The sequence below is a fragment of the Arachis hypogaea genome, chromosome 14 (genome assembly GCF_003086295.3).
Source record: "Arachis hypogaea cultivar Tifrunner chromosome 14, arahy.Tifrunner.gnm2.J5K5, whole genome shotgun sequence".
Lineage (NCBI taxonomy): Eukaryota > Viridiplantae > Streptophyta > Magnoliopsida > Fabales > Fabaceae > Arachis > Arachis hypogaea.
The window spans coordinates 141,853,405-141,869,920 of record NC_092049.1 but is presented as its reverse complement, the minus strand read 5'-3'; the positions used below and the strand labels follow the sequence as shown (position 1 = coordinate 141,869,920).

The 16,516-nt window shown below is 36.0% G+C and overlaps 2 protein-coding genes across 4 annotated transcripts; both read left to right on the top strand.

The window, feature by feature from the left end:
- The first annotated feature begins 330 nt into the window (after positions 1 to 330).
- Positions 331 to 1,957, top strand: LOC112798172 (enoyl-CoA delta isomerase 1, peroxisomal-like). The gene has a single exon (XM_025841382.2). The coding sequence runs from the start codon at positions 766 to 768 to the stop codon at positions 1,510 to 1,512; it is 747 nt and encodes a 248-aa protein (XP_025697167.1). The 5' UTR covers positions 331 to 765; the 3' UTR covers positions 1,513 to 1,957.
- Positions 1,958 to 3,688: 1,731 nt separating this feature from the next.
- LOC112798153 (uncharacterized) lies at positions 3,689 to 16,150 on the top strand. Of its 3 annotated transcripts, none has more exons than XM_025841355.3 (19): positions 3,689 to 4,273; positions 5,488 to 5,567; positions 6,410 to 6,460; positions 7,170 to 7,670; positions 7,807 to 8,064; positions 8,719 to 8,784; positions 9,118 to 9,297; positions 10,213 to 10,264; positions 10,355 to 10,636; positions 11,099 to 11,209; positions 11,864 to 12,055; positions 12,171 to 12,446; positions 12,612 to 13,229; positions 13,612 to 14,117; positions 14,219 to 14,279; positions 14,363 to 14,431; positions 14,753 to 15,023; positions 15,103 to 15,323; positions 15,557 to 16,150. In XM_025841355.3, exons 1-17 carry the CDS (start codon positions 4,103 to 4,105, stop codon positions 14,837 to 14,839), a joined length of 3,561 nt encoding a protein of 1,186 aa, XP_025697140.1. In that variant the 5' UTR covers positions 3,689 to 4,102; the 3' UTR covers positions 14,840 to 15,023; positions 15,103 to 15,323; positions 15,557 to 16,150. The 3 variants fall into 3 exon arrangements, with proteins under 3 accessions (XP_025697140.1, XP_025697139.1, XP_025697138.1); XM_025841354.3 differs by having other exon boundaries at positions 14,753 to 15,102; positions 15,204 to 15,323; XM_025841353.3 differs by having other exon boundaries at positions 14,753 to 15,323.
- The last annotated feature ends 366 nt before the right edge of the window (positions 16,151 to 16,516 follow it).

The following is a 16,516-nucleotide window of genomic DNA, read 5'->3' as shown; positions in this document are numbered from 1 at the left end:
GCTATTTTATTTTGAGAGTCAATCAAATTGCCAAATACAAATGCCATCTATCTTGTAGTAAATATTCAAATTAATTTCAAAGAATTTTAAATCAGATATGTCGATTTCCAATAAATTTGTATTTTCTAGAAATACTCAGAAATTATTGCCATCGAACAAATTTATCTTTTTATCATTTTGAATGAGATTAATTTGTTTTATATTAGTATTTTTTGGATTAATTATTTTATAAAATTTATTAGAAATATATTTATCTAATACGTATATTAAAATTTTGATTTAAAATAAAAAATTAATTTTTTTTTTACTAAAGATATAAGACTCGAACTCGTAACCTCTTAATTGAGTATGGAAAGACTATGCGATTTGAGTGAGTTATTACTCATTGGCTTTTGAAAAGATAGGAGACTCGAATCCGCAACCTCTTAAAGATTTATAAAATTTTTTTTTAATAAAATTAAAGTGTTCAATCTAAATTCTTGGACTACTATACTAATTAATTAATTATCTAACCTAGGCTAAAGGAAGTGGTATCCAAATTCTAAAGTCAGCCGTATGAGTCACTGGCGGCTGATATTCAATTTATTTTAAGAGTATAATTATTATTATAACAACACTCGTAAATAAAATTAAAATAAAATCATGTAGGCAATCAAAATAAAACTCTTCATAAATTTAAAATTAATTTACACAATGAAACATAACAATATATATTGACAGGATCAAAGTTTAAAGGGTAAGGTAGTTACGTAGCTTCCGAAAACAATGTGCACCTTAGAAAAACGAGGCAACATTTTCATCCTAACACTCACCGGCGACGACCAGCACCGCCTCAACCCCACCCTCCTCTCCGCCATCCAATCCGCCCTCAGCCGAATCCGCCAAGAGGTCACCACTTCAGCCGGCTCCGCCACCTCCTCCGCCCTGATCACCACCGCCCACGGCAAATTCTTTTCCAATGGCTACGATCTAGATTGGGCTCGTATCCCGGCCCAAGCCCAGGCCCAAAGAGACCGAATGATACTCGTTGACACCATGCTCCGATCCGTTGTAAAAGACCTTCTCACACTCCCGATGCCGACGATCGCCGCTGTCACCGGCCACGCCTCCGCCGCGGGATTTACCTTAGCGCTCAGCCACGATTACGTTCTTATGCGAAGCGACAGAGGATTTCTCTACATGAGCGAGCTCGACATAAACCTCGTGATTCCACGGTGGTTCGTGGCGATCGTGAACGCAAAGGTAGGGTCGCCGGCGGCGAGGAGGGAGGTGGTTATGAAGGCGGCAAAGCTGACGGCTAAGGATGCGGTGAGGTTGGGAGTTGTGGAATCAGCTCACGGCAGCGCCGCCGAGACGGTGGAGGCGGCGGTGGAGCTGGCGCAGGGGTTAGTGAAGAGAGGATGGGATGGACACGTGTACGCTGCTAATAGGAAGAACTTTCTAAGTGATCTGATACGGTGCGTTGAAGACACAAGTGAAAACAACGACATAAAAACTGGGTCGCGGCTCTAGAAATTTGTTATTAGGCTTTGTTTTGGGCCAATAAAATTTTTTTGGGCTTGAATAGCCCATTGGTTGTGTAATAGTTGGGCTTGTTTGTAAACTATAGCTATTTGGGTTTACTTGGAAGTCCATTATATTCGGTGTGTAAGCGTAAATGTTTGTTGTAGAATAGTGAATGCTATTTTAAATTTAGTTGTTCGATGACCATGTTGGAGTTGGTCTAGTGGTTAGTTTATTAGTCTGTTTAAATAAGTGTCGAGAGTTTGAATTTCGTCTTGTGCATGCATTAACCCATTGGTCAGCGATAAATCCTTAAATGGAGCTTCGATCCGTGAGTCAAGAAATACCGTGAGCATAAAAAAAAATTGTTCGATTGTGAACTTTAAAGTTTGTTATTTTCACCTTGCACTCAATCATGAGAATCTGAATAAATATTGATTTTCACATTATCATACTCAGAATTGTAATTTGTAACTATTGGCTATGATATTTCATGCCTTTTGAAATGAGTTTGATTTGTATTGAATGTGTTTATACAAGCATCTGATCATATATATATTAAACATTAAATAGTTTATTGTTACATTACTAAAAATAATTAGTTTAACCGTTTGTTATTTTAAAATTATATGAAAATAAACATCTAATCAAACTAATATAATATGACTAGTGAAAAGATATAATGTGCCTAAACGTGTTGTATTTGTAGTTTGATAATATATTATTGGACATAAATTTTGTGTTTCCTGCGCTGTAAAATGTTTTTGTGGTACAAACAACTCGTAAGATTTTGTGTCCAAGGGTGTAAATGTTTTTGTTGTTCTGGGCTTCTAGCCCCTTTATATCACCAAAAAAAAAAAACGTGTAAGATTTTGTTAATGTCTGGTCTGTGGTCTCTACATCAATTAGTCAATGGTTATTGGTTAAGCACTTACACGTTTTCGTAGCAGAATTTGTTTTGTCCTGTCCATAACCCATGTCTTCTTATTCTTCCTATTCCTTTCTTATTTTCTTAGGTAGCGTTTGGTGCAGAGACAAAGATTGAGAGAGAGATTGAGACTTAAAAACATAGATTAAAAGACAGAAATTGAAATAAATTTTAATATTTTGTTTGGTATAAAGTGGGAGACAGAAATTGAAACAAGAATGAAGCTATAATTTAATTTGCACAAAAGGTAAAATTGAAATGAGGGTATTTTAGGTATAAAATGTTATTAAAGTTTCAGTCTTCGTCTCTAAAAATTTCAGTCCGCTGTGTTCCCACATTTTGGAGGTACTGAAATACTGAAATTTTGGGAACAGAGATAAAAATTTTAGTACTAGTCTCTAAGCCAACAAACATAATACTGAATCTCAGTTTTTCGGTCTCTGTATCTTAAAACAAACACTACCTTATAGTATTGTCCCTACTGTTACTAAACTCATTTCCATCAATGTGAACGTGTTAATGAAAAGTCAACGAAAATTCATTTACCTTGAAATTCCTTCAATTGACTGACCTAAAAAGCAAAAGTCTTCAATCATGGAAAATAAAGAGAACTCTGTTCAGTCCTTGACTCCTTGGTATCTTCCTTGTTCCTTTAGTAATTGGAATCAAAGAAGAGATTAAAATAACAAGAAAACTAACTAAGCTCTTTTTCTTTTGAACATCAAAACATGATTGTATCGCTAAATGTTTGGTAGCAGCATTAGTCATACATAGTTAATATTTGTTGACCTATTAATATGTATTAAACACTAACCATTTCTGTGTATAAAGAGGAGAAAAAAAAAGAAACCATATATCCAAATAATTCGGACTCCCATTGACAAATTCCATTCAAGGAAACCCCATTTTCCGAAGATTTATTCCTCATAAGTAAATAAATAAAATTTAATTCGATCATGTATTTAATAAAATTAACACTAAAGGATATAAACATATGCGGCAACTAGAAAAAAAATTAACAATTAATTATCTTACTTAATTTGTTTCATTATATTTTCTAGTTGGAAATGTTTATGATTTACTAGTATTCACCGATGATCCAATACTCAAAAAAGAACGAGAAATTAAGCATGCATGCATATAAGCGAAAGAAAAGGTAAGTTAACCCTAATTAATTAGCTTTGTTTTTATTATTATTAATGTTACTATTATTACGATTTATTATTTATTAATTAATAATAAGTTTTAGCGCATGCCAGCTCATAAGTGTTCATAAAACTACGGCTCTACGTACAGCTAATACAACACTCGCGAAAATTAAGAAAATTCAACATTTTTTTTAAATTTTTTTTTTCTCTTCTTTTTTCCCCTTTCTTTCTCACAAATCTCACACACCAAAACACACTCACTCTTCTCTTTAATCTCTCTCTCTCTCTCTCTCTCTCTCTCTCTCTGAAGCAAAATCACAAACACAAGGAAGACACACACTCTTCTTCTCTCGTATCTCGGATTCTTCGATTGTTTCAAATGTGTACCGCTTCTTCAACTTCCTTCGTCCAATTCGAGATTCGCTGACACTGTTCTTCTTCCTTTTTATTTGAAAGTTTATTTATTTTTCTATTTATTTTGGGTGATTTGAAGAAAAAAAAAATCGAAATTTCCCAAACGAAAATGGCTTCGAGCTTCAGCCCGCAGCTGAGTGGGGTTGGCTCCATTTCTCGGCTGAGATCCTCGTCCATCAGGAAGCTGCCGGAGCCTCTCCGCCGCGCCGTCGCCGACTGCCTATCCTCGTCGACAGCCACGACCTCCTCCGCCGCCAACGAACCATCTAGAACACTCCGTGTGAGTCCCTCAATATTGGATCTTTGTATCTGTTCACAATTGTTTATGTTTAATTGGTATTGGGTCCCTCGAGACTTTTGAATTTGGAAATTGTGGTGCTTTGATTTATGTTTTGTTTAGTGGGAATGGATTGAAATTCTCATGGTTGAAGATAAATGAGGTCTTATCTTGTTTGTTTCTGAAAGGTGGGTGCGCAAGCTTTTTATTATGAGCTGAATGTTAATCCAAACATACACCTACTAGTTACTGTTACTTTTTGTTTTTAAAGGTTTATCGTTTGGCCTTCTTTTCTTAATGTAGATGTGACTATGCTTCTTGTTAAAATTAGAAAGTTATTGCACTCTTAGCAGTCCCTTCGACTTGGAATGAAAGTAGGATCAAGTGGCCTTTAGAGCTTATTGTGTGTGCTCACGGAAGTTAGAATTTTGAGGACAGAAATTTGGAAGGGGCAGTTTTGACATTGTACTTGTATGGCCGATTTGACAAGCTCTGATGGTTTAGTAGCTGCTACTTTGATTCTTTAGTTTTTAGTTTTTATTTTTTTTCCGGAGTTGAATCTGTGGGAGATTCTTGATATGGTATGTTTGGTTGTAATAATTACTTCTTTGGTATACATTTGGTGCTGATATCAGAACAAGTTTAAATGGCTAGTGATTAATGATATGGATAAAGATTTAAAGGTACCTCTGAGTAAATGAGTGTTGTTGTCTTTGTTTTTAGCGCATGATGCGGGGATTGTATCAATTCATTGTTGGAAAAGTTTATATTTATCGTGTAACTTTTAATGCGATTGTCTTCTTCCGTGTTTTGTCTCGTTTCAAACCCGAGGATAGTGTACCATGTAAGTGATATACCGTTTACTGTATCACGGCTATAAATACTCTTTGTATTAGAAGCAAGTCTATTTTAAGTATTTGCATACATGAGCGAAAGCATCAGACTAGCTGCTTCTACTTGGATTCCTTTTGTTATCGGTGGAAAGCTAAATTCATTATTCTTTCTTTTCTTGTGTCGCGTTGGCAGTTCTAACTATCTGCAACATAATTTCACATCTTATAATTAAGACAGCTTCTTGTGTCATGCATGCCTGTCTTTCTCCATGGTATACCATGAACAGAAACCCATTTGGCTTCAAATCACTATGTTGTTATATTTTATGCATGGTGGCCAAGGTCGTAAATTCACAAAATTTATGGCTTAAAATATGATTGCAGGACTATCTAAAATCCCCTGCAACCACAGACCTGGCCTACAGTGCAATTTTGGAGCACACTATTGCAGAGAGGGAACGCAGGTAATTGGCTCAACTATTTTGTAAAACCAATTGCTTTGAAGCTATTATGCAGCATACTTTAGACAATGTGCTGCAGTAAGTGAGCTAATTTAGTTGGATGAAGCATGTTGTCCAAGCCCTTATCATTTCCAATACATAGTATACTGGAAGCAGAGAGTTGTGTCCTTTTCTTGGGTAAGAAGCTAATGTATGTAAATTGTTCAGGTTGATGGTGTTGTACTTGTGAGAATTGTCTTATCTAACTTATCAGATGTAGATAGATGCTGGCCAGATAATGGCAAGGAAATGATACTTATGGTGTGAATTATCACTTCGGTTACTGATGCCATTTGATGTCATTGTTAGGAGGAATGGAGAAATACTGAAATATAGGGAAGCACTGAAAAGTGAAAATGAAACTAGATAATCCAATGTTTTCCTGAGGTGGGGTGTCACTCTAGTCTGGCCCTTAATCAGATTTTGCTTCATCCATCTTGTTCCTTCATACCGTAATAAAATCTGTTAATGTCTTCAATATCTAAAGAAGCTTCAGTTCCTCTGAGCTGAGCAGGTCTGTCCCTTTTATATAAAGTTTAGAGAGTTTAGAACTATTGTAGTTAGTGTTGTTGGTCCAGCTGAGCTGTTTTGGCCACTACTTAGGCTTATTGCCTACCAGAGACCTCAGGGGAGTGTTCAGGAGCCAGTAAACAACTTTGGTTCATTTTGTATTTCTTATTCCATTTTAAGTTTACTTCCCTCATTGTTTTGTGTTCTTCGGTACTGTTTCTTTTTCAGTATTGCTATTACGAAAAACATTTCAAATTTCACTATGCTGCTTCTAACATTGACACTATTGTGGCCAGTCCAGCAGTAGTCTCAAGGTGTGTGGCGCTTTTGAAGCGGTATCTCCTAAGGTATGGTGCTTTTATAAGTTGATATTCCATGTTTCCACTGTTTTGCATCCATGGGACATTACAGATCTATTTGCCTTTGAATATCCATATAGTTGCATATTAATATGGTGTTCACTTATTTCACTGAAAATGGTAATTCATTTCATATGCTTTCCTTCACAATCTTATGCATTACCAAATAGATCAGAGTGTTGGCAGGTTTCTTCTCAACTATGCTGAAAACTATTGATATATCTTTTGTTTGCATGTGATTGATATTAACTAAACTTTCTGCTAACTTTGAGATGCTATTCTATGTATTAATTTGTTGGTACTTGGAATTTTTTTTTTTTTTTGCTTTACCAATGTTACATGAGGATGCTCTCGTAGGCTATCTAAGTCAATTAAATAACGATAATTTTTGTAATAAGTTGGCCCTGTGTTCTTGAAATTTAGCACTGTAACATCTTTCAGATCAGTTCTGGTTCTCTCTTTTACATTTACAGCTATGTATTTTTTCTTTTTTCTTTTGTGTGTGTGTGTGTGTGTTCAAACCGTCGGGGGAGGCTGGGGGGCTAATTTGTTTATTGTGTTTTTCTAATTTACTTTCACATTATACTAGGCACAAGAAACTGCCACCTTTCCTTAATTGACTCCATACTTGACAATAAACTGTATTTTGTTTGCTCTAATTAGCTATTAAGTGTTCCTCACTTGGTTCTTAATGCAGATACAAACCAAGTGAGGAGACATTGCTTCAGATAGACCGTTTTTGTTCAACCATAATTGCTGAATGTGATATTCCACCAAATCAACTGGGGTCCCGATCTTTGAATCGACCATCTGGTGCACCAACATCTACAAATACATATCCTTTGCCTGTATGCACTATTGCTTCGGAGGCACTCATAAAGTCACTGAGTTATGTGCGATCCCTAGTGGCTCAACATATTCCAAAACGTCTTTTTCAACCGGCTTCTTTTGCTGGACCACCTTCTACATCTGGACAATCACTGCCGACATTGTCATCGTTGCTGAGCAAATCCTTCAAGTCCCAACTAAGTCCAGCAACAAGTGTTCCGGAAACATCAGAGAAAGATTCAAATACCCTATCTGTTTCGAAGTTATCAAAGATCGAAGATGAAAGAGATGAACTTGTGTTCATTGCCCATGATGTCCTGCAATGGCGTTGGCTTGATGAACCACCGTCGTCATCAACAGGGGCTGAAAAGTAAATAATCTTTTATGCTTGTTGTTGGTTTAAGAATCCCGATGGTAGCCAGAGTATATGTTTCAGCTTTTTGCTGTTACTTTTCCCATCTAGTGCAGCAGAAATTGATTTTGTTATATGACATGTTTTGGTGTAGCGATCGTGCTGTGAATTCTCAAGACATGAGGGCACATAATTTCTTAGAAGTAGGTGCAGCATCTCTTCTAGTAGGAGATCTTGAATCCAAGATGAATGGGCAACCATGGAAATTTTTTGGAACTGATGATATGCCATACCTGGATCAACTATTGGAGTCTTCACCAGTAACACCAATTACTGATTCTGCTTCTGCTCGTCCCCACCTAAGAGTAATAACAGCTTCTAAACGCACAAAACAGGGCTCTCGTGAAATTTGGTGAGTTCAGTATCTTGATCTATATATATGTATAATTTTATTTTTATATTTTTCCTTTTCTACTTTTCTTTTTATCGTTAGTTTTTAATTTCATGCCATGTGAAGTCTTACAGAAATTTGAGCCTATTATTAGAAGCTTGACTTTCCAAGGTAGATTAAGTTTTAGATCCAGTAGTTATATTGTGCCTCACTTTTGTGCCCTGAGGCCTGAATACTAATGCACTGTTGAAAGAAGTCGGCCAAAATGAAATTATGTAATAAGTATTAATTAGGTAGCAGGAAATAAAAGAAAAAAGATATGTAGTTGACTAAGTTGTACTAAACTTTAAATGGGGACAACAAACTTTGGTAATACCTACAGTAAGTCCTGGATCAGCCTCAAGACTTTGTAAGACTATTTGTTTTCAGTCATACATAAAATCTTCATATAACCATTGGTTTGAGAGCTTTAATTATGTGATAAACAATTGCATTGCATCTCTGCAGGTTAATATTCCTTCTTAGTCCTTCGGGATGAATGTTTTATTTTTCTTTTTACACACGAGAAAAGGGGGGGGGGGGGGGGGTAGTCTGTTTATTTTTCGTTACTTTGGCATGCTGAATGCTTTTCATAATTTAATCTGTTAGTTATTCTGAGCTTTGCTGTTTCCACAGGGAGGATTCTCCCGTGATTTCCTTCCGTCCACGAGCTCGACAGCTTTTTCAGTATCGACATTACAGGTATGTATCATAGTAACAAGATAAATTCTTCTAAAGAATCTGTTATCAAATATGTGAATATGTATTTACTGCATCTGAAAATGGGTGCCACAACCTAGGTTTTAATTTAAGTTGTATTTCCCAGAGGACAACTGATAATCTCCTTGCAATTTAAATTCGGAATTTTGGTTGTCACTCAATTCGAGCAAACTGTTATATGATTTGTAATGAGTTTGTGTGAGGAGGTCCGATGACCCATGTGTGATGATGATCGTGGTACATAGGGTTTCTCATTGTTGCTTTATTCACCATCTTTTTTTCTAAATCTGATGAAATGTTCGTCATGCTGAACAGTGAGCAACAACCTTTACGGTTGAACCCTGCTGAGGTTCGTGATGTTATTGCTGCTGTGTGCTCCGAGTCATCTTCCCCAACTACCAATGTCATGACAGTGTCAAGTAGACTAACCAATCAAAGTGGGAAACCATCAATGGATGTGGCTGTTAGCGTCCTTATTAAACTAGTGATTGACATGTATGTTTTAGTCATTTATTGTCTTTCATGTTTCATTCATTCTTTTGTTACTGTCTATTTTTCTCGAATCCATCCTTCAATCCTAAGATTAAACTTAAGTTGTGTGTGTTTTGCTCATATCACAACTCTAATAATAGGACACGTTCAATTAATTCTCAAAGTCTGGAAAGAGGAGGAACTGAAATTGAACCTCGAAGAAAAATGATATGCAATTAATGATTATCTTGGCAGAAATAGTGGAGTTAAAAATTCCAAACCATGTTAAGACTATATTCTGTGAATTAGCTTGAACTTCTTGTTTGCACCAATTTAAGGAATCCCTTGCTTGGATGATGTGTGATTAACAAGGTGCACAAACAACAACTAGTTTCATCAAAACTACATGCCCATTCTATGAGACAAGTACTAATTCCAACTAACACAATAGAAAGAATTTGGGAGTTTGAGGGATGGAGAGTCTTGTGGAGGTGTGCAACTGTTGCAAGTTGCAACAGTGTTGTGGGTACAAACTGAGACCATGCAAAATTCTTTTGATGAAATTTGCTGCCTCCTATGTTTCCTGGATATATGTATAATGTGGAAGTGACTCGATTGTAGTTTCTCTTTTTGATAAGAATATCCATATCTCTGATGAAATCTATAACTAGTTGATTGCTACACTTTTACATATATGGTGCGCTTGATTTTAGTGGTAAAATCACCTCCCCCCCTTTCCCTAAGTTGAAACAAAAACAGCCATATTTACACTATATTTCTAAACTGAAATTGAACATGGTCAGGATCCAGAGTAAGTCTATCATGTGCATTAATTTTCTGTTCATCTGTGTGATTTAATATTCAATTATTTTACATATGGTTCTTGTGCTATTCTGAGAGTTGGTTATTTATGATGGCCACATCATTTATGTCTTGTAGGTATGTTTTAGATTCACGTACTGCTGCTCCTCTCACTCTTTCTATGCTTCAGGTGATGCATCAAAAACTACAGTTTTCCAGTTATAACATTATTTACAGTTATTTTATTGTCTCTAACCTAGATTCCAAATATGTTGTTCAGGAGATGCTTAGTTCATCTAAGCCAGCCTGCAGGGTTCGTGCTTTTGATTTAATTCTAAACCTTGGGGTTCATGCTCATCTTTTAGAACCAATGATTGCTGATGATGTTTCCACAATTGAAGAATATTCTCAAGAATCCTATTATGACAGTGACACTCAACTTACGACCGAAGGAAGCAGAAAAGCAAATTCCAAGAGCAAATCGGATGCAGAATCTGCAATTAATAATTTTGAATCATGGATTTTAAATATTCTGTATGAGATACTACTTCTTCTTGTTCAGGTATTATTGGGTCAGAAGAAAGTTGTTGGACAAGATTATTGCTTTGTTTCTTGGCTTATTTTTTTGTTTGGAACATCTGATTGGTCTCAATAATTTTAACTTTAGCCATTTCTTAACATACTGATTTCTGTTTTAAATGATATGATGTTAATTGATGTTCCATGGAAGGACGAACAAGGAAGGGTGCTTTTATTGTTTTCAAAATCTAAATGATTTGAAAATTAGGATACAGGACAAAACTGCAAAAAAGCGAAGTCTTTGACAACATTGAGATTAGGGAACTTGCTGCTTTATTTGTTTTGAAAAGGCAGATAGCTATTATAGGTGGATTTGTGGTGTGATAATAGAATTTGTTTGGTGTATGTAAACTAAATATGCTTTCTATCACTTCATCTCTGACATTGTGATCTAATCATGCTGTTCTTATAACCAAATTTTATGCTGATTAATTGCTTTCTACAGACTGAAGAAAAGGAGGAATCAGTCTGGGCATCTGCACTTAGCTGTTTGCTCTATTTTGTCTGCGATAGAGGGAGGATTTGGAGAAAACGTTTGCAAGGACTTGATATAAGGGTGAGAATTGCCTTCCTTTCCCATTTATCTATTCCAATATTTCATGGAATTCCAATTTCAATAATGTATTCTCTTGGGTAAGTTATTTCCTTTGTTCTTATGGGAGTTTGACCCGGGGGGTCAGGGGATGGGATACTTATGAAGACTTATTAAGAGAATAAAAGCATAGGGATGAGAGGTAATTAGGCAAACAAAAATAAGTACAAGGGTAATAACTAATACTGTTCCACAAACTAAACCAGATAAAACATAATGGAAGGGCATGAAAATATCAAGAGCCTCATTTTTTCCTTGATGCTGTTCTCTAGTTAGTTTCATGGATAGTTTTCCCATTAAAAGGTAAGGACAGATGTAAAACTGTGGTTTTAAGCATTAAGGCACAACATTATTCTTGACAGTGACATTTATGTATTGTGCTATATTCTTGTCTAAGCTCTATAGTTTGATCATTTAAGGCATGGATTATTCAATGGGATTTGGAATCCTGCTTGTCTTTTATATTTGGTATTTGAGTAGGTGTTCATCACCGTTCCATTATCAATTATTAATATGCTTTGTATTTTTAAGCATGATGTGCCTGGTTAATTTAATTGCTCACTTTTTTCCTTCCAAAAAAAAAAAAAAAAGGTTTCTCACATCACAGTATGCATTTAGGTTATGAAGGAGCTTATAAGAACCAGCAGGGAGAACTCTTGGGCAGAATTAGTTCACTGTAAGCTTATTTCGATGTTAACCAACATGTTTTATGAAGTTCCGGATGAAGTTGTTGAGCCTGAACTCTGCACGCCAAAGTTCCTCGTGGATCAACTTGATCTGATTGGAGGAGTTCAGTTTATTTTTTTGGAGGTATTTGATTCTTCTGACAATAGTGTAGAGAGAAGTTCAATCTAATAAATGTCCTTGACTGATACATAGATTCGAACTTCTGATTTTCTCTTCTGCCTTCCTATGATTGATTCAGTATTCCCTTGCAAATTCAAGAGAAGAGAGGAAAAATCTGTATGCAGTGCTTTTTGATTACATTTTGCATCAAATAAATGAATCGTGCATAGCCTCAGGAGTCAGTGAATACAGTGATGAGGAGATCCAACCTCTGGCTGCTCTGCTTGCTCAAACAAATGCACCTGAGGCATTTTATATTTCTGTTAAACTTGGGGTAGAGGGCATTGGAGAGATTTTGAGAAGATCAATTGCATCTGCTCTATCTAGATATCCCAACAGTGAAAGACTAAATACGGTACTTCCAGTTTTTCCTTATCTATATACTTTAATGTTTTAGGGCTATACATTTTTCCTTTGATCTTATCTGCATTTCTTCATATATATGGCTTGCAATAGATCTTCTTTGAGCTGTATGATTACTGATCTTCTTTTTCTCTCTGTTCCTGTCTAATATTTGCAGCTATTGGAAATTGTAGCAGAGAAATTTGATGCAATAATAAGTTCATTCACTCATTTAGATAAGGAGTTCACTCATATGATTCAGATAACCAAATCTCACAAGTTTCTAGAAGATATGGAGAATGTGTCTTTAAGGAATGGAAGTGGTCTGAAGGCAAAGCACTCATGGTCCACTTTACATTCACTCCTACATTCTGAAAGAATTTCTTATCGTCAAAATGGGTATATCTGGTTAGGTGATCTTCTTATTGCTGAGATTAGTGGAGAAAGAGACGGAGATATATGGTCAAGCATCCAATACTTCCAGAAGAAAATTGCTCAAGCTGGAATCCCAGATTCTTTAAATACGGCAGATGTTCCTTTGCCCATTTTACTGATGTGTGGTCTTTTAAAGTCGAAATACAACTATATTAGATGGGGGTTTTTGTATGTTCTTGAAAGGCTTCTTATGAGATGCAAATTTTTGTTAGATGAGCATGAAATGCAACAGTCAAACAGAAAAGGCCGTGGGAAAAAAGATTGGCATCTTGAGAAGGCCAATGCAATGATAGACACAATGAGCAGTGCCTTGAAGTTGGTGTTTCAGATAAATGAAACAGACCGAATGAATATTCTAAAAGTAATTGTTTCTTCACTCAATCCTTTGAACTTATTGTTCTTAATCTCTTGACAATATATACTAAAATCATGGAACTTGTGGTAACCATTGTAAGAAGAAACAATTATATCTGCATGTTCTTTAACTTCTCAAGGAAAAGAATTCCATACTTCAAATTGGATGTTGTTGGAAAGGTGCCTTTGTATGTTATGTAATAAAATTGTTTGTTCGTCAGATGACTCCCCACACTGATCAAGTTTATTTTCTGATTGATGATGTATTCTGAATGCTGTCTATCTGGATGACCCCTTGGAATTTCTGTTGATGTTTATGGCTTCCGTTTGAGTATTTGTTGGCATATCATATCTATTTTGCTCAACCCTCTATTTTATTTCCTTAACAGATGTGTGATATACTATTTTCTCAATTGTGCTTAAGAGTTCCTCCAGCTACAGCTCTGTCCTTTGGAGATGAAGTGCAAAATGGCAGAAATCCAAGTCTCACAAGTGCAAGTAGAAGGTTTGACAGTGATTACAATGTCCTCAAACAAGATACATTGCTCTGGGATGATGCAAATAAGGAAGAAGCTAATAAAAAATCCAGTTACCCTAATAACTATCCCCTAGATCATGCGACTGCATCAATGGCAGCACTTCTCCAAGGACGGGCCATTGTCCCAATGCAGTTAATCGCACGTGTTCCTGCTGCCTTGCTCTATTGGCCACTAATTCAATTGGCCGGAGCAGCTACTGATGACATTGCATTGGGTGTTGCTGTTGGAAGTAAAGGAAGAGGAAACCTGCCTGGCGCAACATCCGATATCCGAGCCACACTTCTACTACTACTTATTGGTAAATGTACAGCAGATCCTGTTGCTTTTGAGGAAGTTGGTCTGGAACAATTCTTTAGGTGATCCTAAACTTTTATGCCTCTCGTTAATTGGTTTGCTTTCTAATTTATAACCTTTATTACATTGACATACAAAGCTCAAATCTTGTTGTATCTGACAGGGAACTCCTGGATGACACAGATTCAAGAGTCGCATATTATTCTTCTGCTTTTCTTCTGAAGGCATGGATTTTAATTTATTTTTCTTGTTCAAAATTGTGTTTAGGTTCTTGAATATAATCTTGTTTGTTTCCCAATTGCTGCAGCGAATGATGACCGAGAAGCCAGAGAAATATCAACACATGCTTCAGAATCTCGTTGTTAAAGCTCAACAGGTACCCATTTTAGTGATTTACTTCTGCTATCATTAGTGAAGCTGAGATTAGCATATTGGTCTTGTGGTTAAATGAGCTTCATAGGTTCATATTTAAATTATGGCCCTCTATGTAACCATCATGATTATCATTTATGATGCCAAAAGTGGTAACATGGTAGTTTCCATAGGTGTGTAACAAATATACCCAGTTCATTTCATGGCATTCAACTTGAAGTAGTTCTCTTTATGCCAAATTGCTAAGTGTTCTCTTTGAAGTTTTCTTAAGAATTCAGTGTTATGGTGATTCAATATTAACTTTCTATATTTTTGCAATGTACAGAGCAACAATGAAAAACTGTTAGAGAATCCATACCTTCAAATGCGTGGCATACTACAATTGGCAAATGATCTTGGAGTTGACTTGTGATCTTAATGGCATGTCTTTCCTGGGGGAATTTATCTTTTGGAGTAGGAGATCCATGCTGGTTTAAGGAATCATCACGATTTATTCTCGGGAAAAATCTTCCTTCCAGAAACAAAATAGTGATTATTATGCAACTTGGTTGACGAAAGTATAATTGTGGCCAGAGAGAATAGTCGTGTTGAGTTTGGTGAGTTGATTGGTTATTCAGGGAATTGTCTGAACCAGGAAACTTGCTGTGTGCCATGAATGCCTGTTGATCTCTTCAGGTATCATGATTTTGGAGAGCCATGCTGTAATGCTGTATCTGTCATCACGCCTTTATCTTCTGCATGTATTTCTACTGAGAAACTTATGGAAGTTTGTTCAGCTGATGGAGTACGAGTCGCCGGATGGTAGATGAAATCTAGAGTTCTGTTCAGGATAATTTGAACATTCCTGATGGACTCATCTGCGAAGTATTGCTGATCTTGACTCGACATGCTTAGAGGTATGTGTCCCTCCTCTTGCAGGGCTTATGAACATGATCCAGAAGTAGTTAGAACATTGAACATCTACCCTTTGTACAACAAAAAGAGCAGTGTGGTGCTTAAGATCATTGACCCCTCCTCCCAAATTATTGATTGAACTTTTTTTTTTTCACTTGTATTATTTCAAATCATCAGAGGAAATGTATTAGCTTTTAGTGATGCGTTCTAATATGATTGTTTTGTGTGCATGCAGTTGCTGGCTGGTGTGCATTATATATACCTAGGGAAAATAAAAGTTTGCAGAGCTTCATGGAATTGCTCCTTATGTAATATGTACAGGAATTAGATCCCACCAAGCCTTCTTCAGTTTTATTTTTTTCATTCATGAAGGCTACCCTGTGTGCTTGCTTTTTTTAACTTAGCATTACAGGAACTTTCATGGGAAAAGGAAAAAATTCCTCAGTTTTGTACTAAGTTGTCAATATGATCACAGATATCCAATGGAAACCTCTGATGGGAGGCATCATGGGGTGTCTACTTTTAGAAGCCTCCCAAGTTGCTATCCTTGTTTTCTGTAAATATGTGATTTTAAACTTTTTTTTTCTTCCCATTATGATCCACCCCTTATTGCGAGAAGTGTAACATGTATTGAGAGTTTGCTATGTAGATTATACAGGGTTTTATGGTGGGAATGTAGGACAGTATGTGTTCTAACAGCTTTTTATCCTTTATGGGATTTTGTTCTTTAATGGCCAAAATTTGGGGCCACATTGTAAACGCTTATGCATTTTTCATGGTAAACATGCTAAACATAATTTATCATGTTAAACTATTATTACTTGACATAGTATACCCTCCGCCATTGTTATATGTATCCTAATAAGAACTACGAAAGGCTCTTCCAAAGAAGAGACGAGAGAAACAAATACCTGAATTCATTTGAGGGCACCTATATCATGGATCGACAGTGAACAAATAAGTAATACCACGGTATTTGTTAACTCCTTAAGGTGTGTGTGGTTGTGGTTGGAGGAATTATAAATAATTTTCAGAAATTTTAAGATGGAAATATTATATTCCTATGTTTGGTTCAAAGTTTAAAAAACTATTCTTAAACAAGTTGATTCCAGAAAATCAAAATACTATTATTTTAATTTCCACCTTCTCCTAATTTTCACCTTCTTCTTGGGTATCTTTAATTCCTATGGAAATA

Coding starts and splice junctions, on each gene's coding strand:
- LOC112798153 (XM_025841355.3), top strand. CDS start 4,103: ATGGCTTCGAGCTTCAGCCCGCAGCTGAGTGGGGTTGGCTCCATTTCT. Junction 10,265..10,354: donor TCACTCTTTCTATGCTTCAG/GTGATGCATCAA, acceptor TATGTTGTTCAG/GAGATGCTTAGTTCATCTAA. Junction 14,118..14,218: donor GGTCTGGAACAATTCTTTAG/GTGATCCTAAAC, acceptor TGTATCTGACAG/GGAACTCCTGGATGACACAG.
- LOC112798172 (XM_025841382.2), top strand. CDS start 766: ATGTGCACCTTAGAAAAACGAGGCAACATTTTCATCCTAACACTCACC.